This window comes from Danio rerio, chromosome 22 (assembly GCF_049306965.1).
Source record: "Danio rerio strain Tuebingen ecotype United States chromosome 22, GRCz12tu, whole genome shotgun sequence".
Classification (NCBI taxonomy): Eukaryota; Metazoa; Chordata; class Actinopteri; order Cypriniformes; family Danionidae; genus Danio; species Danio rerio.
Window position 1 is genome coordinate 7,982,137 of NC_133197.1, and position 24,115 is coordinate 8,006,251.

A 24,115-nucleotide genomic window follows, 5' to 3' on the forward strand; every position below is an offset into this window, starting at 1 on the left:
TGTTTTATGATTACATATTTAATTATCAATCATAATAATTTGTTTCATTGCTACTTTAATTAGGTAAAAAAAAAATATATATTAAAACTTTAATCAACTAACAAATAGCACAGCTTTTTTATTTAGTTTCTTATTTAAATTCATGTAAAGTAAAAATCATCCCTTGAGTATTCTAGAGCAAGTGATGTGGTTCTTCATGTGTGAACCCAGCATTATAATTGAATTCCATAAGTCTTTATATTATATTGACTACAAACTAAATCTTCCATAATGCATGTGTTTTGTCACTCACTGTAAAGTGTCCCACTGTCACCCATTAGCAGCTCAAATTTTTTTATTGTTCCATAATTTCTTATAGTTCCTTAACATTTTCCCTTTATGTTTCATAATTTCCATAAAGTCTTTAACATTTTGGAGAAAGATAATGACTTGTATCTGATGATGTTTGTCTTTTTTATTATTTTTTTTTTGGATGGAGTAATGTGGGTTTCTTGACCTGATAAAAGGATTAATGTTATACAATAACCCAGATAATTAAAACCTGTTTTACATGTATGCACATCTATTGTGATGTAAAAGTGATATACAAACAATAAAATAAATGAAAACAAGTACACTGTAATTAATTCATATTAAAAGAGGATTTGTATTGTAGAAAATCAGTTAAATAAGGAGATAAAGGACATTTGTTCATGAATACTATTTGTACAATAATCAGTAAATATCTCTGGTTATTCAAGAAGATCTCCACTATGCTTTTCTGATTATTCAGAGTCTGAAGGAGATGTTTGCTTTCTATTCCTCTGGTCAGATCTTCTGGATGTAACATCATAGACCAGGACAGCAACAGTAGCCACACCCACCACAGCAGCGAGAGCCAGTCGAATCACAGCTTCAGCAAAACCACAACAGCAGATACAATCTAACAAGAGAAAATTGAGAAATGTTTATATTCATTTAGTTTGCTGAAAAAATATATGGAGAGAGAGCCTTTTGTACCTTCACAAAACTGACAGACTTGGATGTCTAGATGTTGAGTCTGGTTGCTGATAGGATTCTTCACCACACAGCTGTAGGAATCATCCAGACAGTCAATCTCCAGAGGTAGAGAGAGACTGATGCTGAGATCAGACACACTGATGCTGGACAATACACTGTTTCCTTTGTACCAGGAGAGACTCACAGCGCTCACATTCACCACTGAACACACCACTGAACAATACTGCACTGATGAAGAGTTGCTGATGACAGGAGCAGGCAGATGAGCTGGAAAATATCAACAAATATATTGTAATTTAAATTAAATAAAAATGCTGTGATATTTAAAATTGGTTTACAAAATGTAAAATTATAAAATGTTCATGATTTAAATAACTAATAAATAATTATAATTGCATTTAATTTAATTATAATAATGCACAAATGAATCTGTTTAATAAATTGTCTATAATTTTTTACAAATAGCCTAAATAAATGTCTATAAAGCAGTGTAAGTAATTCTCTAATCACCATAGACAGTGAGGTTGAATGTGTTGAGTAGCGTGTTTGAGCTGCTGGTGGTTATGTTATAAAGTCCAGAGTCAGAGATTCTGCTGTTTTTGATGGTCAGCGATGAAGTTTGACTGTCCAGCTTCAATCTGTCTGTGAAACTCCCATTAGGACCATTAAAAGTCTCTCTTTTATTGTCCTTTCTGTTGATTTTAGCTAAGAGATTGTTTCCAAACCTCCACATTATCAGATCGTTGCTCTTCATTTCAGTAAGAGCAGATTCTAGAGTGACCGAATCTCCTTCAGTGACTGACACCGACTTCACTTCAGCACCACACACACCTGAACAAACACACACACACACACACACACACAGTTGGAAGTCAGAATTATTTGCTCCACTCAATTATTAGTCCCCGTTTATTTTTTCCACAATTTCTGTTTAATGGAGAGAAACTTTTTTCAACACATTTCTAAACATAATAGTTTTAATAATTGATTTCTAATATCTGATTTATTTAATATTTGCCATGATGGCAGTAAATAATATTTGACTAGATATTTTAAGACACTGCTGTACAGTTTAAAGTGACATTTAAAGGCTTAACTAGGTTATTTAGGTTAACTAGGCAGGTTAGGGGAATTAGGCAAGTTACTGTATAATGATGGTTTGTTCTGTAGACTATCAAAAAAATATATACACTGTAAACGATTTCTTGTTAAATTAACAGTAAGTTACTGGCAACAATTATCCAGTAGCTGCTGTATTTCATAAAACAGTAACATTACTGTAATACTAATTACATTAGTATTACATTTACTGTAAGATGTAATACATCATTTTACTGTTGTTGATTTTTACTGTAACACTAATTACAGTAGTGATACACATACTGCAAAACTGAAAACAGTATTTTATTGTACATTTTTACCATGAAGAACTACAGTATTTTAATGTTACTTTCATTATTACTGTATAGTATTTTACAGTTATTAAATGTTATTTTATTTTATTTAATAGTGCTACTTTATAATGGGTAAAAAATGTTCAAAAATTGCACAAGTGTTATTTTAACTGTTCAAGACGTACAAGAAAAATAAAGAAACTGAAACTTTAACTTCACAATAAAGGTTTATTGTGTAAACCATGCTAAAACAGTAGCAATAATTCAATATAACAGAGCAACAGAACACTAATAAACAATTTATCATTAAAACCAGTCAACAATTAATGCATCAAAAATTATTACAATTTTAAAAACAGATGAAAATACTGCTACAAGACAGGAAATGATGAAGGCCAAATGATGTGAAAAGGGACAGTGAAAAAGGGCAGCAACATGATGATGATCCTGCAAAAATGACAAGCAAAATCAATCACTGAAGTAAAAACTAATCATCCCTCAAACCATTTAATTCATTCAGAAACGAAACACTGCACTGCTGTTTAAATATATATATATATATATATATATATATATATATATATATATATATATATATATATATATATATATCAGTTATATAAAACAATTTTTTAATTGTTTTTGTTGGTGAAATACAGTTTGTTGTCAATTCACAATTACACTAATGTTAATGGGGAAAAGATCAGCGGGCATTGTTCTTGAAGATCGCTAGTCAGGTGTCCACACAGGTGTGTAAAAAAATAAAGTCTCATCTTAACATAATGTCCGACTCTGTATAGCTCGAATATCTGATTCCATGATCACACTACTAGTGCTTTCACGGATTTAAGAGGGGTGAACACAGTTCATTCTCACTTTAAGATAGTCATATTTAAAATTAAATAAATAAAATAATCTAATTTAACGTGACTAATGTTAAATAATACTTTAAGGCTTTTAACACGTATAAATCCACTTCTAACTTACAGACAAGATTGCGTTAGAGAACATGAAAGCTGTGGGTGATTTTTTTAAAAAATAATGCTAATGATAAGTTACTTATATATGGTCTGCATAAAACAAAGTAATCACTAAGCATTCATTTTTGGCAAAATCTGCAGAGAGGCTCAGCGACATGAGGAAATGTGTTAAAGTTGAGTAGAGAACTAAAGAGCAGTCTAGCCTACTTCATGAAATGTTTGTGGTAATATTCTGCTGTCAATTCATATTGCTGTATTTCAATATGCAGCAGTGATGGCATGTCAGCGAAACAAATAAACATTTTATCGAGTCATTTCATACAATTTATTTATTTATTTATTTTTTATACGAACACCTCTCCAGTGACATTTCCTCAAACTAAATCATCATAACGTTACTGTGCACAGCATCAGTAAAACGTTTAGAATGTTTTAAATACTTAATTTTTTTAAAACAGTCACTGCCGATTACAAACTAACATTAAAGCTAAGCTTACAAAAATCCTGTATGCATGACAATATAAAGATGTATTACTCACTGATGTCGAAGCACTTCAAGGTCATCAGAGATGTAGACAGGACAGAATATGTGCTATAAAATGAGCTCTTGTGCAGCCTTTGTTGGACATCCAGGTAGTATGTTCACCCACACTGTAAGAAACAAAAACAATTTATTAAAATGTGAGGGATAGTAAACATGTTTGGTCTACAGAGAGAAGAAAATGTTTACTTTAAGCATTGATCCTAATGAATCTATTTCTGAACTACATTTAACCTTATCACGGAAACAGCATTTTTGAGCTTTTAGACCAGGGGTGCTCAACCTTGTTTGCTTTAAATTAGAATTAAAACAATAAATCTCTATGTCAAATAAAATACTTCAGATCTAAATAAAGTAGGTGTTTTTACCTAAAGGTTCCTTCCCTCCAGTTAGTTTGGCTGCAAATCCCTCCACATCTGTGCTTTATTCGGTTCTTGTCTTAAGAGTAACTGGTGTCGCATTCCAGGTCCATCACAATCTGGGCTAGAAGGACAATATGACAAAAGACAAGACACATGTAAATAAAAGTCTCAGAATAAAATATTTAAAGGAATAGTTTACTATTTTGCCACTATTTACTCCACGTGTTTTAAACTAGTTTGAATTTCTGTTAAAAACTAAAGCAGATATTTTGAAGAATGTTAGTAACCAGTAACTATTGACATCCATGTTTAAACCAAATTTCTTTAAAAAATATGAGTTTGTGTTCAACGGAACAAAATAAATATATAACTATTTTGAAACTATTTTGGAGGATGCCAAAGATGCTATTATTTTCATTTTTGGGTTAACTGTCCCTTCAATTCAAGTGTCAAGCAATAGTCATAAAAACTGATGTGTCGCTTGAGGAAAACTAAATCAAGTACCTTCTGTGAACAAGCAGAATCATTATGCCATTGTATTCAGTGATTCTCTTTTACATTTTCCCACTATGAAACGATAGCTTCAACATGCAATCCATGTTAAGACAAAAATGAATAGCATAAAATAAACTAACAGTTTCCAGGCTGTTTGAAAAAAACAAAACACATATGCCCAGTAAAATTGCTAATAAACACAAAGACAACAGTTATAGAAAAAAATGTTTGTCTAATATTTACTCAGGACTTGGTAGGCAAATAGCATAGCCGTGGCTGTTTTAACACCAGATTTTTTTATCTTAGGAACTGCTGGAAGAAGAAAAAGAGGTTGTACATGAACCTCCTCACAACAAATCTGTGAACAACTTGACATTTAAAAATTTAATCAAAATGAGGAAGACATCAACATTACCTTGAATAATCAAGTGAGGAGTGATTGGTAGCATCAGTTTTTCAACATCAATTACTGTAGCTGAAAAACAGATAAATATAATAAGAGTAAAATAAGACTTAACATTAATTAATCTAAATCTATGGTACAACCATACCAATCTGTATGGGGTTAAAATACATTTGTACACAAATCATTCCCTGACCCCATCAATTTCTCTGAGAATAGGATGGATATATATATATATATATATATATATATATATATATATATATATATATATATATATATATATATATATATATATATATATATATATATAGAACGTACACTCACCTCAGGTACACCTGAACACCAAAAATTAAATGTACAATTAATGACACACTATACATCAAGCTCATTAACATTACTGAGAAATAGACAATTAATATGTATTTTGTTAATATTAACTTTAGCTTAAAATAATTCAACTGAATTTAATTTTCAGCTCCATTTAATAAAACAGTTAAGACTCATTTCATTGAGTTTAGTTTAAATAACTAACTTGCAGTTGAAAAATTTTACCATAATGATAGCTTTGTCATAATGACTATGTGAAGACTAGAGCTTACCTTGACGGTAAACGTTTAACTTTTCATGGTGACTTCGCCTTCATCTCAGTGTTCTGCTGAAATAGAGAATTCATTAATGCAGTTACAATAAGTTAAAGTTATGTTTTTTCAGGTAACTTAGCGTATGGTCAAAAACTCACTCAAGATAAACTCACTGTATCTAATACCTCGCAAACACTACAATGACCGCCTGGCGTCTGTTATTTCTTGTTTAAAATACCATTTGTTAACAGACAGCGTGATAAAACATAAGAACCTAACGTTACAAATAATGTCACTTGGTTAATTCTTTTAAATTACACACTCAATACACAGAAATATATACAAAACAATCCTTCAACGGACAGAATTTGACTTTAAAACACTTACCAAGGATGAATTCGCTGGATGAAAGACGACAGGTGAATTTTAAATTAGGAGAGCCGTTGCCTTCAGGTCGAGTCGTGTCCGTTCGGTTCTATGAATCGGCTCCTTAGTGAACAGTAAAGATTTGAATCCGCCTAAAACCGATTCCTTTTTGTATATGATTCATTACTATTTCGTTATACTGCTTGGCCACACGCATTTATACACTAATTATACACTAATTGCATATTGCTGAATGTGCACGTGTGATCAAATAATTCCCGAGCAAATGGTTCAATACGATTCAGAGTCGCTCGAGTGCTGAACCGAACCAGTGCAAACGTGATATTGATTACAATATAGTAACATTGTTTTTTATTCACTTTACCAGCGAAAATATTACATATATCTGACCTTGACAATAAGAATAAAGTTCGTTTGAAGTGTTTTGAGAATTAATATGTTTTTTCTCCCAGAATTCATTTCACATCAACAAGCAAATGGTAATGGCGGATGAGAAAGTCCAGCTAATATTATAAATTTTGCGTTTAATATGTCACGAAATGAAATTTTAACAGTGTTTCATGCGAGAATGTAGTTCCTACAAACTCAAATCTGTGGTTTATTTATAGATATCAAGTGTAAATTTTAAGCGTGCTTTGCCGATAGCGGAGATTCTGTTCTCCAGGGTGTCCATCATCACTCATGTATCCGGCGAAACGAGGTTATAATCGGCTAGACATGTGAGACTTGCCCCGGTCTTAGATGGCTCTATAATGAATGTGTTATGAAATTTAGTTTTAACCGTTTTTCATGCGGGATTGTAGTTGCTTTAAACTCAAGTCTGTGGTTTATTTATAGAGATGGTGCGTATTTTAAAATATTGTTTTGAAAATGCGGAGATGTGACCTCCACGGTGACGGGTGCCCAATCCTCATGAATCCGTCTAAAGCAGGCTGGTCATTATGACATTTAAGCTGACTTTGGTTTCATGAATCAATTACTTTTGTTCCAGTTTACGTTTTGGTTAAGCACAAAGTTATGTTGATTAAAAATTATTTAATATTTTCATGTTAACCTTATAAAATTAAGGTGGTACACCAAAAAATGGAAAACCATGGGACAGTTTTATGCACTGAACAGTCTGAAGAAACTGGTTAGTTTATTTTTCTTCACAAAATACTTTGTCAAAAAATAAAATAAACATAATAATAATAATATAAAGTGTGTGTAGAGTTTTTCATGGTCATTTGCAGTACTGTATTTAGATGCACAGTAACTGATTTTTTCCCCAAATTCATTGTAAAATCTGCAGTAGCATACTGTTAATCATGTTCACAGTATGCAAATGTTGAGAATACATTATCATGCTGTGAAAACAGCAATATATACAGTAACACACTGTGCACAGCTTATACAGTAAACAACTGTTGAGAAATGCAGTATAATACCGTGAAAACAACAGAAATCGTTTACAGTGTAGCTTAAAGGGGCTAATAATTTTGACCTTAAAATTGTTTATAATAAAAACTGCTTTTATTCTAGCCAAAATAAAACAAATAAGACTTTCTCCAAAAGAAAAAATATTATCAGACATACTGTAAAATGTCCTTGCTCTGTTAAACATTATTTGGGAAATATTAAAAAACAAAAAAATAATTCAGGGGGGAGGGGCTAATAATTCTGACTGTGCATATATAGTTTTTCTATTCATTTTGAAAATCTTTCGTTTGAAAAGTTGTATTTTTAGTAGGTTTAATATGATACAACTTAAAATATTACAGCACATTTAATGATGGAATTAACACAATGTTGTAAAGGTGAGTAAATCTCAATAATATTAATAATAATATGACTACTACTAATAATAATGACAATACTTACCGGCCAGACTCCATGAGCAGAAACTGACAAAAATAATTATGCTAGACATCTTTTTAGCTGCTTTCTGAAGTGTTTCACGATAGAAATGCTACAAATAATGAGCTGTTTGTATTGTTGAATGAGCTGTTGGTCCGTCATGAAGCAGTTCAGGAAAAGTCTGCTGTGAGTTTGAATAACCTCCTGCAGTAGCTCCCCCCACACAGACAGACCTAGTGAACTATTTAAAACCCATTTAAACCCACCGGTAATTATAGTTGCCATTTTTCCTTTTTTCAGTAATTTTCTACTTGTTATCAATGTTTTATAATAAATAGTTTTATTATAAATAAAATAAGATGAATACATTTTAAATAAAAGCAGTTGTTTAAAATTGAAATACCAAATGTTCAGATTTGACAATGAAGGGTGTGTAATATAAATAATAATAATAATAATAATAATAATAATAATAAAAACGTGGGGAAATTTAATACATGTGTTCATATAGGACACTATTAATATGAAAACATGCATGAAACTATTTAGAGTTTAAAATGAAAAATTGGCCACAAACGGCTAAAGAACTGTAAATACAGAATGACATCCTGATGGTATTTTAGCCATTAACCATTTACACAAAATGGAATCAGTTTAGTTTCTTCAACCCTTTTAAATATTGATTGATTTAAGCTTATTGATACAAGTGCGATTTTTACATGATTATCAGGCATGATTAATCATAATACTGATTCGAATTTAGAAAAGGTTAGTAATTAAGAAAATACTAGCCTAAATAACCTTTTAGATGCATTTTATCAGTGTTTTTGGCCCTCAACGCTTATAGTTTCAATCAGCTTTTCTTCCTGTGAATAAAGCAGCTGTAAAAACAAATACAAGAACAATAAACAAACAAACAAAAAAGACACCCACAATTATTATTATTATTAAAAATTCTTTATTTTTTTTACAGATTCACATTCTTTTTCTGTAGCTCAAAGAGTGTTGATTTAAGAGTGAATGTACAGTCGGTAAAGGGCGGTGCTACTGCAGAAGATCCTTCATACTGAACATCTTTACTGCACAACAGAGGATTTGACATTTTCAAGTGTTAAGATCTGCTTATTTTTACTCTTCTGAAACTTTTTTATGAAGGAAATGTTCATTTTCCTCTGTTTGTGCTTCTGGATTCTGGCTGGTAAGTACTGTTTATACAACAGGCTACTTATATGTTAGACACAAATATAATTGGGATATTCACCCAATAGATTTTCAATATTCCATATTGAAGTATTTTTGTGTTTATTTAGAACAGTTTTTACCATGCCATGATTAAAGAAAATGAAATGCATGTGTTTGTTCAGGTGTGTGTGGTGCTGAAGTGAAGTCAGTGTCGGTCACTGAAGGAGATTCGGTCACTCTAGAATCTGCTCTTACTGAAATGAAGAGCAACGATCTGATAATGTGGAGGTTTGGAAACAATCTCTTAGCTAAAATCAACAGAAAGGACAATAAAAGAGAGACTTTTAATGGTCCTGATGGGAGTTTCACGGACAGATTGAAGCTGGACAGTCAAACTTCATCGCTGACCATCAAAAACAGCAGAATCTCTGACTCTGGACTTTATAACATAACCACCAGCAGTTCAAACACGCTACTCAACACATTCAACCTCACTGTCTATGGTGAGTTAACACACTTTTCACTCACTCTATAATATACATCTGCTGGTCATATAATTAGAATATCTTCAGAAAAATTAAAGGGGCCCTATCATACACCCGGCGCAATGTGGCGCAATACTCTTTTGCTACTTTTAGCTCGGCGCAAGGGTCATTTCGAGGTGTTGCGCCACGCTGTTTAAATAGCAAATAAATTTGCGCTGAAATGTGCGCCTATAGGCATTCTGGTCTAAAAAAGCATGCGTGTTTTGGCGCGTTGCTATTTTGAGAAACTGTAAATAGTCTGTTCTTTAGACCAGAACAAAATCGGTCTATTGTCTGACGCAAAGTGCTCCTGGCTTATACACTACAAACAAGATGCAGAGAAATACGCAAATATCTTTACATATGAAAAATATATAATATCTTCAGGATATATATATATATATATATATATATATATATATATTTATATATATATATATATATATATATATATATATATATATATATATATATATATATATATAGCCTATATACATACACACACACAGCAAAATTTCCAGTGTTGTTTGGAGTTGATTTTACGGTGTACATTTTTTTTGAGTTGTTGTTTTTGGTGTTAATTTACGTGACATAAACACCTGCAGTGTACCCTTGTGGTCAGAGTAACGGTTAATACTGCGAGTTAACATAGTTAACACTATAAACAAATTGTTTCCATTTCCGGTCGCTTCACCTTACTTCTTCTTTAATTAATGTCAGATGGCACATGGAGAGCATTCTAACAGGTAACTGTCATATTACTTATTTAACCACTAATATTCAATACATTTTACATGCTTTATGTTTCTCAATGTTAAATTAATATTTTTAAATATTCTAACCGAGATTTCAAGTTCCAACCACTTGTCAATTTATACACGACAGACATCTGGAGCCACGAGACAAGCTGCTTTAGCGGGAAAATAAAGGTAACTTTAAACATTTTACAGTTAACGGTCTTAAGGAGTTCCTATATTTAAATTGGGTTCAGTTTGAGCCTATTGTGAGAAATAGGCAGTTATGACTCATGCAACCGTTTGAATTGTTTAACTGTTTATTTTTTTTAAATATCTGCAAAGCAGCAGCTGTCAGTACTTAGCTGAACTGTAACCTAGCTTCGTGTGTAATCTAACTTTAACTATAATGTTCACTGTTCAGTGCGATTGATTTGTTGTGCGGGCTGCCTGCACTCGCTTTCATCGGTGCTTTTAAACACTGAATAAAGTTATACCAGTTCCCAGTTCCCAATTCCAGTTCCCCCTCTACGAAGCGTTTCCGCTAACAGCGTATGCGGACACACCCAAACACAACTGGATTTCGGAAAGCGAAAAGGGACAAAAGTGTTGGCAATGCTTTTTATGTCTTGCAATGTCAAAGTAGCACAATAAAATCAATCATACACTTCCATTACATATTACCTGTGGTTCTTGTTTGCATTCTTAGCTTTTTTCTAATGTCTGAGTTTATGTTTTAATAATCCAGCAACAGAAGGAGACTACAAATGCTTTTCCTGTTAATAAAAAAAATGAAATGTAAAAACGTTTATTTTCTTGTTTATCTCTTTGGAAATTGCTATGGTATACCTGCTGTAAATTTGTCTCTAAATGTAAACCTGTGTATGGCAAACATGCTGTCTAAAATAAAATTCCGCTTAAGGAATAAGGAAAAACCTTCTAGATTACGTTGAGAAACTTCATTTTCAGGTTCGCGAAAAATACGTACATCCAGTTGTGCTTCACGGGTACGTTGTTTGCGATCATACGCATGTGCCTCGGCAACAACGCAAACCATGTAGTTTAATTGCGTAAAGGGGAACAGACATTCCGAGGGGAACAGAATCGACTGCTACAGTGCGAATCGAGTAACGTGTTCCCTATAAGTGGAGATGAGCTCCACTGACAACGACCGAAAAATGCTAAGCTCAGAAGAGACGAACCCAAGCAGACTGTTATTGCCATTTTTTACCTAGCAAATTTCATTGTTGACTCTTAGGTAGTAGTCGAATAGTAACGTTATTTATATAATATTGAAGTGCTGTTCAATTGCATTGCATGAAGAGCTTTCATTAATGTGTAATGTGACAATGTGTTTTTTAATCTGTAATGTGATTTTATACAAGTGTTATTTTCCTATAGCCTACGTCTTGCTAACAATACTAGTTAGAAATTGGTATGTAGAATCCTCCATAATAAAAAAAGAACGTAAATATAGCTATTTTTAGAATAAGTAAAACGTAATGTGCTTTTTATTTATATTATGTACTATTCATAATAAAATCCGCTTCTGTATCACCTTAACATGAACATGAATAAATTAACTTGATTTAATTTTACTGTCACGTTTGTGATGGATTCTTGTTAATAATAAAGTGATATATTGTGTATTTTTCAACAGCTTCCATCATGTTGGTGAAAGTTCTATATCAAGGAGTGAAAAAATATGTACAATTGCTTACTGATATTACATTTAAATGTTTTCGCAGTGAAGGTAAGTTAAGATTGTGCTGGTCAGGGTTGAGCTCACTAAAGTCAACCATTTCCTGAGTCTGTTTTTTTTTTTTTTTTTCAATGAAAAGCAAATTTGGATTATCAACAACTGCAGATCTTCAAGTTTTCGATGACTTGGACACTAATGTCGAAGAGGACATCTTCCACAAGTTAATGGACAGCAGTCCACATTTATGCTTGACTGTTAGATGTTTGGAAGAAAATATTACTGCTGTCCTGCCTGAGGGTAATTATTCAATAAATATTTGGACATTTTTAGAATGCCTCTGTTTTAAAGTAGTTTAAGTCAAATCAGTTAAGAAAAAGAAGATTAAGTAATGTAGGGTCCACCCAGTTGGCCCAATGCCGGTGTCCACTGGTGGATGAAGATTTAATGCCTGTTCGGTCTTTCCAGTGCACAATGTTGATTTATATTAAACTTAACTCATATCTGACTCCAATTTTAATATGAGGTGGTTTAGAATAATAATATATTTATCCTCGTTTTATCTGACTCCAATCATAAAACATTAAGAAGATTATATCAATATGTAATTTAGATAAATGTTTGAACCGTTTGTCTTCACTAGTAACTATTACATCCGTTCATTCGGGTGCTCATGTCGCTCAGAGAAATCGCCTCGGCCAAAGGCGTCCCTCACGGTCACACTCCGGTCAGTCTTGAATATTAAACAGAGGTAAATTGACTAATACTTTAGATGGCCGCTACCAGCGCGCTCGTTCTAAAATACTTTAGTTAGTCCCGCTTAGGTGTACACCTTTGAGTTAAGACAATCATCATTTCTAATTAGAGGTTAGGGCATTATTATAAATGTACCCGACTACTGGACTCTATAGTAACTTTGGTTTTCACTAAGCCCATGGTTTCCCATATGAACTTAATTTAGAATAATATTACCTTCAAACAAAGGTCGGGTACCCAATCTAGGTTAGTCGTGCAACACCTTGTTGACCTAGACGGAAGTTATCGCCCTTTCCACCTAAGTACACATGAAACAATATCAAGAGTCAGCCGGATCCCTAAAACACAATTAGTGTGCCCAATGCTCCATCTCAATTGGATTTTAGTCCGTCTACTGACCTGACGCAAGACGTGTGGAAACAAGGATACAGCGTAATCTACTTGAATTAATAATTACAGAGTGAGCAAAATATGGTCAGACATTACAATTTATTAGTCAGGTAAATGTATTATGCCAATTCAATCAGTCAATTCATAAACGATCAATACAAAACATCAAATTATCAAAGATAAATCCAAGATGAAAAGATGCATACCTGACCTTTTACATAACGTGTAAATTTTACATAACGTGGAGCGTAAGCTCCATGTTATGGGCTGATCTGGGTAGGCAGAATCGCGCTGAGCCTTTCTCAAACCTTACCTTAAATAATCCAAGAATTCCCTTAAGGAAGGGGGTGTGTGTATAACAAAAGGCATTCACACTTAGTGGAAAAGTCACACCCTTCACAGTGGTTCAAAAGATGCCTGAAGTTATATATTTATTGTGTTGATTATGTCTGTTTCTGAGAGAATGACATTTCGAATGATATCAAACATGATAGTTAAAGTCAGTTTGGTTAATCTAGAACATTCAAACATTGAAATGACCATATGTGAGTTGGGGTGGATGAAGCTGAGTTTCAGCAGACTCAGATGCAAATGCAGCAGGAACTGGTTTTTCCCACATTCCCCCCTGCTGGGTTGTGGAGTCAATTGGCCCTGTTTTCAGCTCATGTTTTGAATTGTCAAAGATATCAAAAATATTTTTAATATTTCAATTCTTACAGTAAAAAGAAGAAATTCATAGAAGAGCTTACTGAACAGTGGAGTGTGTATAGAAATAAAGAGTTTTTATATGTTTCTTGACCATTGCCAGGTGTTTGTTTGGTTTAATATTATAACCTAACAGCTTAAGTTCATGTGATGCCCAGTAGGGATGTAACGGTATTGTAAATACCGTCATACCGCAATATTATTTTTTTTTTCGATATTACCGTAGTCGCATGACTCGGTAAAACTATAGGTCTTCTGAGAAAATTTGCTCAGGCTAATGAAGCGAACGGGAGGTAGCGAAAACTACAATTCCCATCAGCCCAGGCTTGGCCATCATCCCTTGCGGTCTGTTGTTGCTACAGATCCAGTAATGCGGAAATGGAGTGTGCTGCTAGAAGCGGGGATCAAAAAGAGCTGGAAAACCCTAAAGCGGGTGTTGTCGCCGCGCTCGTACTGAATAGTGGTGTTGTCGAGCGAGTTCTTATCAGCTGTGTTGTCGCGCGCGTACTGAATAGCCGTGTTGTCGCGCGAGTTCTTATCAGCTGTGTTGTCGCGCGCGTACTGTAAAGCGGGGACGGAGGGTATGTCACGTCGCGGGGGCACTTTTGATCATTTTGGAAGGGAACTTTCTATCCAAGACTAAAAAGGGCATGTGCACTGCACAGGTTGAGCCCTGTGTGTGCACGTGCCTGCAAGTTGGGGAACACGACTAATAACAGTCATGGGGACTGCAGAAACACAGCACACTGTTCAGATTGATGCAGACATGAGACCTCTATCTCACTCATGGTTTGTCCTCTCAAGTGGGGGAAAGACAATGCACAACGTTACCCACTGCTGTCAACCTGGGCCAAGTCATATCTCTCTTGTCCCAGAAACCTCAGTCCCAAATAAGAGGGTTTTTTTCTGTTGCAGGGGACATTGTAAATACCCAGAGATACCAGCTTTTACCAGATTATATTTATATGATAATTTTCTTTTAAACCCATTTCTATCTAAGTGAGTGAGTGATTAAATGTTGAATGTGATGAGTTTTCAACAATACTAAATTGAAACTTCATTTTTTTACATGGTTTAATAATTTTTTGTTATTAAAATTGAAGTTCCTGTTTCAAAGCTTACAGATAGATGACTAATTTGTATGTCATTGACACTTTTGGCACTTTTTTGGAGTATTTTCATAAGTTTTGTTTTTTCCTGTAAATGATTCAATAAATACCGTACCGTGACATTCATACCGAGGTATTACCGTACCGTGAAAAATAACGTAAAGGTTAATAATAATGTTTTCCATTTCTCCATCAGTGATTTCACCTACAAGATCATCAACAGCCAGCACATGTACTGATACAGTTTCACTCTCTTCAACGGATCATGAAGACCCAGAGCGAACAATGCAGAATCAATTGACAAGGACTAACAGCTGCTTGATAGTAGATGGTAAAAGGGCAAAACGGGTATATGCATATGTTGTTTGTTATGGTTAATTCAATCATATACTAACTCAATTTTATTATTTTACAAGTATAACCATTTTTCTGGTCACTTTATCAGATTGTTCAAGATGCTTTGAGAAAGCAATCTGGTGTTGATGAAGTACTTGACGAATACAAGGTCACAAAAACTTTAGGGCCACAGCACTAGACGGCAGCTGGTTAATATTGTCGTCAGTCACATGACAGAGATTCATGGGTAAGATTTCATTAAATATATGCAAGAAAAGCATTGATTTTTTTTTTAAACCAAAAAAAAAGTAAAAAGTTAAGTACTGTCCTTAATCAAATATTTTACTGAATGTTAGGAGAATCCCCACCTGCAAGCAACTGGAGACTTATGCCTTGGGCATTATTTCTCTTTTTCCTAGCCTGAGAGACCCATTTTCCGCAAAAGGCTATGTAAGAAATTGTCTTATTGTACTTAACACAAACTTGTTCATCTGTTTTAATTATTTAACGCAGAGGTGCCCAAACCTTGGTCCTGGAGAGCCAGTGTTCTGCAGAGTTTAGCTTCAACTGTAATTAAACACAAGCTCCTAACTAGCAAACTAGAAACTTTCAGGCAATTGTGTTGAAGTAAGTTGGAGCTAAACTCTGCAAGACACTGGCCCTCCAGGACTGAGTTTCGATACCCCTGGTTTAAAGGTTTGTGTTTTTTATTTTTATTTGTATCATACAGGCAGTCTTTTTAATGTAACTGGCATTTTTAAAATATTTCTTATATTTATATTTACCTATATTACAGGAACATTTTTACGATCCAGAAAAGGGAACCGTTTTTAATACATCTAATATGCTTCTTTTTTAGATTATTCAAGACTTTGGGCTGCTTTTCAATGCTGAAACATCCAACAAGTTGCTTGAGAGGTGGGAGACCGCATTTAAGCACAGAATCATCAATAAGGCGAAATCTCTAACTTTAACTGCCGGACTTCATTGTCTTATTAATTCAGCAGAAGGACAAGAATCTGAAAATGGTATGATTTCTAAGGATTTTGTAGTTTGAAATTTGCTTTGGTTTCTTTTGTATTTGTGAGCTATAAGTGTGAATGTGGCTTGCTTCATTTTAATATTATTACGTATAACTTTTTTTATCATCATTCATTCAGACTGGGATAATGATGTCATCTGTCCTACTCGTTCTGCATCTCCTACCTACTTCTTCAGAGAGAAAGAAGACTAAGATCAGTTCAACAGAGGCCTTTGAAAGACTTGTGCACTTCCATAAGGTAAAACTCACAATATTTTCGAAAGTCTTTTCATTGTTATTATTAAGGTTGTTAAGACCATTATGCGATGCTGTAAAATGTACCTTTTGAAACTTTTTTTTAAAAGCCTATGCATTCAGTTGAATGCTGTTGAAGAGTGTACGTCACATCTTGGATGAACTGAGGGTTTATCAAAAAATATATAAACATATTTTTGTGGTAATTCTTTTCCCTGTCACACTACACAATGAATGACATGAATTGTGTTGTTTTCATTAACAAAATTGTAAGTTTCCTAATTGGTTTCCTGCATTTAATGACATATTTTTGGCTGTTTTTTGCAGTCTTGCAAGAGCATTGAAGACCATCTCAGTGAGAGGAAGGGCCACAAGCCATATCTCCTAAGATCAGGAAGGATCAAGGGGAGGATTGACCATTTCTATATGGTTATGGACAAACATCTCATCTCTTGTGCAGCAACCAGGTCCTTGAGTGCTGTTGATGAACTCTTTAAAGACTACGTGTTCAACTTGACGTACGAGGAAGCCCTTGTCTACATCTTTACCTTTCTGCAGACTACAGTCTACAACATCGATGTTGGACTAACCAGTGAGTCACCCAGGGTAAAGAAACTGCGTGCAAAGCTTTTACACTAAATGTTTCTTTTACAATAATGTGTTGGTGTTGTCAAAGCTTGCAAGCAAGCAGCACCTCTTTAAGACTCTCACAGTTTTTGACACTGAAAATGCTCTACATTTTATGTTGGTTTAACTGTGCGTTTAAGATGCGTTTTTAAAAATAAAAGTTTAAACTGGTACATTTTTCTGACTTTTTTTTTAACTGATCAATGCAAACTGTCCTGTAATGCAGTAAACAATCTAAATAACTAAAAAAACATTTAAATATCAATCTAGGTATGTGTGAGCACTATATTATTAGTGTTAAGATGAACACTTTTAGTGTTAAGCTATTAACACTGCTAGTGTAGTTTAACATTTACTTTATGCAAATAAGGAAAGCGAGTGGAAAACAGAGTTAAAGTTAACACTAGCAGTGCTTTTTTTTAACACTATGCAAGTGTAAAATAATTTACTCTTTTTCAAGGGTAAATTTAACTCTATTAAGTGTGGACATATAGACCTTTTTCATGGCTGCTGCATGGAGGGCGCCATAGCGACCAGCGTATTCCGGTAGAATGCTAAAAACTTCCGTTTACAGCGTGTACAACTGGTAATTTGCGCTCCGAAAATGGGTTTCAATAAAGTTTTTAATGGATAACAGAGTGTTTTTGTGACACACAACTTAGAAATGTGTCTGTTTAAGCCGTTATAATCTGTCACATGTGGTTCAAGCGCGTCAGAAATACGAGAAAAACGTTCTCCTAGTTCACGTGTCTGCCGTCAGAAATAATGTACAGTGTGTGTGCGATCCCGGCCTGTCAGCTGTTAGCTCGGCGGCTCTTTAACACACACACACACACAGAGAGAGAGAGAGAGAGAGAGAGAGAGAGAGAGAGAGAGAGCAAACCAGAGTACTGGCATGAAACTTATCAGGTATGAAAGTTGTGCAATTTACAAAAATGACCAATAAAAGTCTGTTATTGATACTCTGCTGGCTGATTTGCTGTTCATTCTAATCGCGAGCCGTTTGTGTTTTATTTCGTGTGTTGTATTCACCACGGTTTGTGTTTTTCTGTCATTTCGAAATGACACTAGCCTATATTTTCACTTTGTCACAGTTAATCAGTGTGTCAGTGGCACAGTACAGGCTACGTGTGTGTGTCAAACATTTTGGTGCATTACATTTGTTTGGCTTGGTTATATATTTGAAATAAAGAGAAAATGTTGACTTTAGCGATGACGAGGCTTCATTTAAACTGCAGAAGATGCCGTCTGACAACGAGGGGAAAACGCCTCACAGCAGCTGTTTTCCATCCTATTAGATCGCATTTCTTTAAGTGATCAGTCCAGGAGATGGTGCTGATGGACAACCGTATTAGTTCAAAGAGGATAAAAGCAGGTAAAATAGACTAAAACTATCATTTCAAAGCTGTCCAAATGTGACTGTTTACACGCATCAGCTGCCGACCGGAAGTTCTTTGCATTCTCCTTGCGCATACACGCAAAGCATAATGGGTAATTTTGCATTCCAAGAAAAAGGTCTATAACACTAAAGAAGTGTTAATTTTTACACTTTGAGAGTGAAATTAACACTTCAAAATTTGCTGTGTATAATAAGAATATATACAGGATATAAATATAAATGATTCAAATATTACAAAACATATTAATTTCTAGCCTACATGAAGATTTAAAAACCACTGCCTTAAGGCTGATTTATACTTCTGCGTCAAACGCCGGCGTATGCTACGTACACGGCGTACTAAAATCTATTGCGGCGTACGCGAATGGCGCGAGCGATTGTTTACAAGTGTGAAGTCCCGTGAAGGCGCTTCGGATGGAAAGTTTTGTTTTGTGTTTACCTCATAGTTAAAGTTGTTGCACGTCCGCCGGTTCCTCCCTCAAAATGAGCGAGTTTGAGTCACTTGTACATCCCGGAAGTGTTCAGGAAAAGCAATAAAGCAGCGAAGAAACTCGACACAGAGGAACATTTACACCTCACTGCCAACTAGCGTTTCGGAAGTGTTAATGCAGACTAACAGAGACAGCGCGCAGAAGTATAAATGCACAGCTACGCGCGTTGCCTGCGCCGTGAGTTATGCCGGTCACTTGACGCAGAAGTATAAACCAGGCTTTACTTTCTTCATCTCGGGAGGCTTTTTCAGTTCATTCAATTTGCTTTTGTATAACGTTATTATTATTAGCAGTATTATTTATTATATCCATATTTATATTTGTTGTATTAAAAACAAGCTTAGATTTGTCCACCTGTCAAATTTTAGACCATATAGGGCATAGCAGATGTATTTGGAAATAACTCAGTATTTTGACCACACTTGGTTATTATTGTTCATTTATTCGTTTGCTGGAAATTAGAACTGAATTTAGATATAGTTTTGAAACAAATCTTTGCACTTAAACAAAATTATTTTTATGCTAATTGATGTCTGTGCGTAAAGGTTTCCCTATCCACGAAAGCAAAAGCGAAAGTGAACTTTGTCAAAATGTGCTTATGGCGCGACGCAGCTGGCTCCTAAAGGGAATGGGAGATGAGGCTCTAATTGGTTTATTCTCAAAACACACCTATAACTCATTAAGAAAATAAACTCAACCCTTTTAGACCATGCGCCATGGTGCAAAGCGGATTTTCCTGTCCTTAAATTAGCAAAAATGCATTCTGACATGCCCTGAAAGCGTTTGTGCCCTGCGTTTTGTGCTCTGCGCATGGACCGTCGAAATAGAGCCCAAGAATGGAAACCTGTAAAATGTATACATACATTCCACACAGACTGTTATATTTCAAGTCTTTTAATTTTGATTTTGATAACAACTAATGAAAACCCCAGATTCAGAATCTCAGAAAATTAGATTATTACTTAAGACCAATACAAAGAAAGTATTTTTACAAATGTTGGCCAACTGAAAAATTTATACTGCACTCAATTGTTTTTTCCAACCATTAGAATTATATTTGAAATATAGGTTGCATGTTTGTACAGTATGTACTTTATTGCATATATTTTTATTTATGTGAAATCCAAATATGAACTTTTATGTCATATATGTGAATTGTTTGGGAATAAGAGTTTTAAGGAAAACATGATTTCTTTCCCATATATGGTGCTCTGAGGTTTGAGCATCCAGAATGTTCAGTATGTTGTTGGTGCACAGGGCTTTGCATGAACCAGAAAAAGTATCTCACTATTGTGAAGCGATCAGTATCTTATAAAAAATACAAATGACAATGTTTGTTCTTTTTAACCACAAAAGCCCATCTGGGATGCAAGCTTTGTGTTTAGAAGACATATATAAATGAAAAAAGTCATAAAAACACCCTTATTTCTCATCTGGGATCATTTAGAGATTTTTTGATGCAGCGCTGAAACTGTGTTTTGGAAATTTAAACCACCAAGCCCCAAATAAGCCATGTATAGAAAATTCTACATGTTTTCCCCAAAACCCTTTGTTTCCCTTTGATGGAAAAAAGAACTAAATGAATTAATATCTTGGATGACAAGGGGGAAGGTAAATGATAAGAAAATGTCAATTAAGTAAAGTAAATTATTGTTGAACATAAAATTTAACCATGAATTTTTTTATTTTGCCTTTATCGTGATAGTACAATGAAGGAAATCCCAGGAAATTAAGAAATTGAGAGAGATAGCAATTTAAAGGTATTTTTTCTTGAAAAGACGGTATAATGAGATTCTGTTAATGCACTGTATTCTCTTTTTCCAGCTCGTCTGCCTGTTCCTGTCATCAGTAACTCTTCATCAGTGCAGTATTGTTCAGTGTCATGTTCAGTGTTGAATGTAAGCGCTGTGAGTCTCTCCTGGTACAAAGGAAACAGTGTATTGTCCAGCATCAGTGCATCTGATCTCAGCATCAGTCTCTCTCTACCTCTGGAGGTGAAATATCAGGATAACAACACCTACAGCTGTGTGATCAACAACACCATCAGCAACCAGACCACACAACTCAATATCAGTCTCTGTCAGCCATGTCCAGGTACTGTAATGATATGAGTTTTGATTTGTTTCTTTCTACACACATTTTCCCTCACTAATGAAGCTCTTCATCACATCCTCCAGATGTCTCATTACTTCTGCAAGTGTGGATCATTTCTGCCGCTGGTGGATCTCTGTTGATTTTAGCTGCCATTGTGATCTGCATCTGGAGAAAACTCAGAAACTCAAACCGAGAAGGCAAGTACTACAAATACTATTCTTACCTACTATCAATACTTAAGGGTAAACAGTGCTTAAACATCATTAAGTTAAACATCACTCAACATAGAGTGTTTTGTTTGTTTTGAAACAGTTCAGACCTGTAATACTGAGATCACTTATGCCGATCCAACATTCTACAAAAAATCACCACGAAAAATAGTAAGATCCTTTATTTCAGTCTATTGTCAGTGTACCTTGTATTTGTACAGTGTGGGGACCAAATATTCTTATTGTTTTTACAGTTTTTTTGCCTAGTAGTGATTTGAGCTTAAGAAACATGCATTACAAATAAAATGTATTATTATTAATAAATATAACAAATACCACTCAATTGTGATCTTTCGGGGACGTCTTGTTTAGTTCCTGTGAGAAAACAGCTCATAAATCACAACATTTTATGTATTTTAGGGCTAGAGTTGGGGTTAGGGGATATAATATACAGTTTGTACAGTACACAAATTAGTATTTCTATTGGAAGTCCCTATAAAGTTGGCTGTACAAGTGTGTGTTTTATTTTAGCAGTGTCAAATGTGTTTAATGTTTTACACTTACAGCACCGAAATAGATATTTATTAAAGCAGTAGATTAACTATATGATCTATACTCTTGATGGGTTTCAATAGTGAATTTAGAGGCGTTATATTAGGGAATACAATAGATTTTAGTATAATTGCTTAAAAATAAAAAGTGTGATATTTGTATAAATGCACAAAAGCATGCACACCCCTTTAAATTGGTGTTCAGCCAAACAGCAAAAAGTACAATATATATTTATAAATATAGAATATATTCAACAAAGTGGCAACACTAAAGCTCAAAAAAAAAATAAATAAAATAAAATAATAATAATAATAATAATTGCACTGAATGTAAATATACAATGTTTAGTACAAAATGTCGAATAAGGCAAAGAATGTTTTTGCTATTTTTGCAACTGATTAATGCTTTTTATAGCAGCTTCTTCATACTCTGAGGAGTACAAAGGTATACATAGTAGTATTAATAGTAGTAGTACTAATAAAATTCCATTAATTCATTCATTCATTCATTTCCCTTTGGCTTAGTCCCTTATTTATCAGAGGTCGCCACAGTAGAATAAACCACCAACTATTCTGGCATATGTTTTACTCAGCAGATGCCCTTCCAGCTGCAACCCAGCACTGGGAAACTATTACAATTTTAATAAATAAATAAAATAAATAAATAAATGTTTTAGTCAGAACTCAAAACTTCAACACATTTCCTTTGATAGTGTGTGCAAACACAGGAAAGACACATCTATAGTAGAAAAAACTTCATCAGTAACAATTAAAATATTGCTGCCAAACGTTAAACATGGCAGAATCACATTACTCACCGCAGTAAACATCAAATCTTCAGTTAAAAGACTACACTGTGTTTTCTTTCAGAGGGCTACAGAGTCTGATGCTGTGCTGTACGCAGGAGTCGCCATACGCTGATCACCAAATGATTCAAAAGGGATTGTAGTGTTGACTATTATTAACTTTCTACATCCACAATACAAGGCAAAAGATGAATCACACAGCAAAAATCTAATTAATCATTGTTATATATTCATTCTAAGAATTTCAATTTCCAAAAGATAGTGATTTCATAAACTGATCAAACAAAAGAAAAATCTAAAAGCCATGATTAGTTTGTGCAGAATTCTGAAATGTTGGTTTGTATATAATCCCTGCAGGATACTGCTCTCCAGGGCTGGATTTGAGAAGCGCTCCTGTAGAATAAATTAATAATTTGCATGAATCATTTGGTATACTTAATGCACTTATTATTTACATAAAAGTTTTTACATTGTCATTTTTTGTAAAAATATAATAAATGACTAAATAGCATGTAATTAAATCAATTATTATTTTTTTGTAATTGCATGTCTAATTGCAGTATTGACAGGGGGTCAAATTTAGCCCTGTGTACAAATCAAGCTCACACAGCCTACATTTCCTCCTATGAATGTTTAGCTTGGGCCTTACATTATCTCACATCGTTCAAAATGATGAATGATCTGAAAATAGTATTTTAAAACCCGCATGTATCCTTCTCTTATTTGTGTGCTGAAAAAAAAAAGAAAAACGTTGTCTTGTCACACTCTAGCCTGTTTCCCAATTTACATTCTAAAGTTAGATTTTTTTTCAATTAGATGTCAGTAGAAAAAAAGGCTTCACAAACTGCTTTTCTACAAATATATTTAGGAATCAATTGTGCAATTTTCTTGATCTATATAAATATATAAATATATATGTGCTGTCAAAATTAACGCATTAACGCATGCGATTAATTTGAAATAATTAACGCATTAAAAAAAAAATTAACGCAATTAAAGCACTTTTTATTATTATTTTTTTTCTGTTGTGGCCAGGGGCAGACGCCGGGCAGTTTCCCGCTGTTTCGACGTACTTTTTTGGCCGGGCTGATCATCTTCTTATGATCTGATCAGCCCATAAAACACTCAGCAGACTGTCATGTTTTTCTGTCTCAGTGATTGACGGTGCTGTGTGAGCTGTCTGTCACGCTCTGAAAGTAATGTTTCTTTTCCGGACAGAGCAGCTGTGTGACATAATCTGCAGCCC

The 24,115-nt window shown here is 34.2% G+C and overlaps 2 protein-coding genes and 1 pseudogene across 3 annotated transcripts; 2 read left to right on the forward strand and 1 right to left on the reverse strand.

Annotated features, from left to right (window-relative positions):
- Positions 1-626: 626 nt before the first annotated feature.
- On the reverse strand, positions 627-8,224 carry LOC100006805 (uncharacterized). Of its 2 annotated transcripts, XM_073937224.1 has the most exons (4): positions 8,006-8,224; positions 1,510-1,830; positions 1,000-1,266; positions 627-922 (listed from the first exon to the last, which is right to left on the reverse strand). In XM_073937224.1, exons 1-4 carry the CDS (start codon positions 8,052-8,054, stop codon positions 765-767), a joined length of 795 nt encoding a protein of 264 aa, XP_073793325.1. In that variant the 5' UTR covers positions 8,055-8,224; the 3' UTR covers positions 627-764. The 2 variants fall into 2 exon arrangements, 1 of the variants encoding a protein (XP_073793325.1); XR_011008340.2 differs by lacking the exons at positions 627-922; positions 1,000-1,266; positions 1,510-1,830; positions 8,006-8,224 and adding exons at positions 4,283-4,397; positions 5,187-5,246; positions 5,502-5,520.
- Positions 8,225-8,954: 730 nt separating this feature from the next.
- On the forward strand, positions 8,955-23,602 carry LOC137489027 (uncharacterized). Its single transcript, XM_068216589.2, has 6 exons — positions 8,955-9,179; positions 9,346-9,666; positions 21,034-21,303; positions 21,387-21,500; positions 21,616-21,683; positions 22,934-23,602. Exons 1-6 carry the CDS (start codon positions 9,131-9,133, stop codon positions 22,982-22,984), a joined length of 873 nt encoding a protein of 290 aa, XP_068072690.2. The 5' UTR covers positions 8,955-9,130; the 3' UTR covers positions 22,985-23,602.
- Positions 12,082-17,405, forward strand: LOC141380163 (uncharacterized; annotated as a pseudogene).
- Positions 23,603-24,115: the final 513 nt, after the last annotated feature.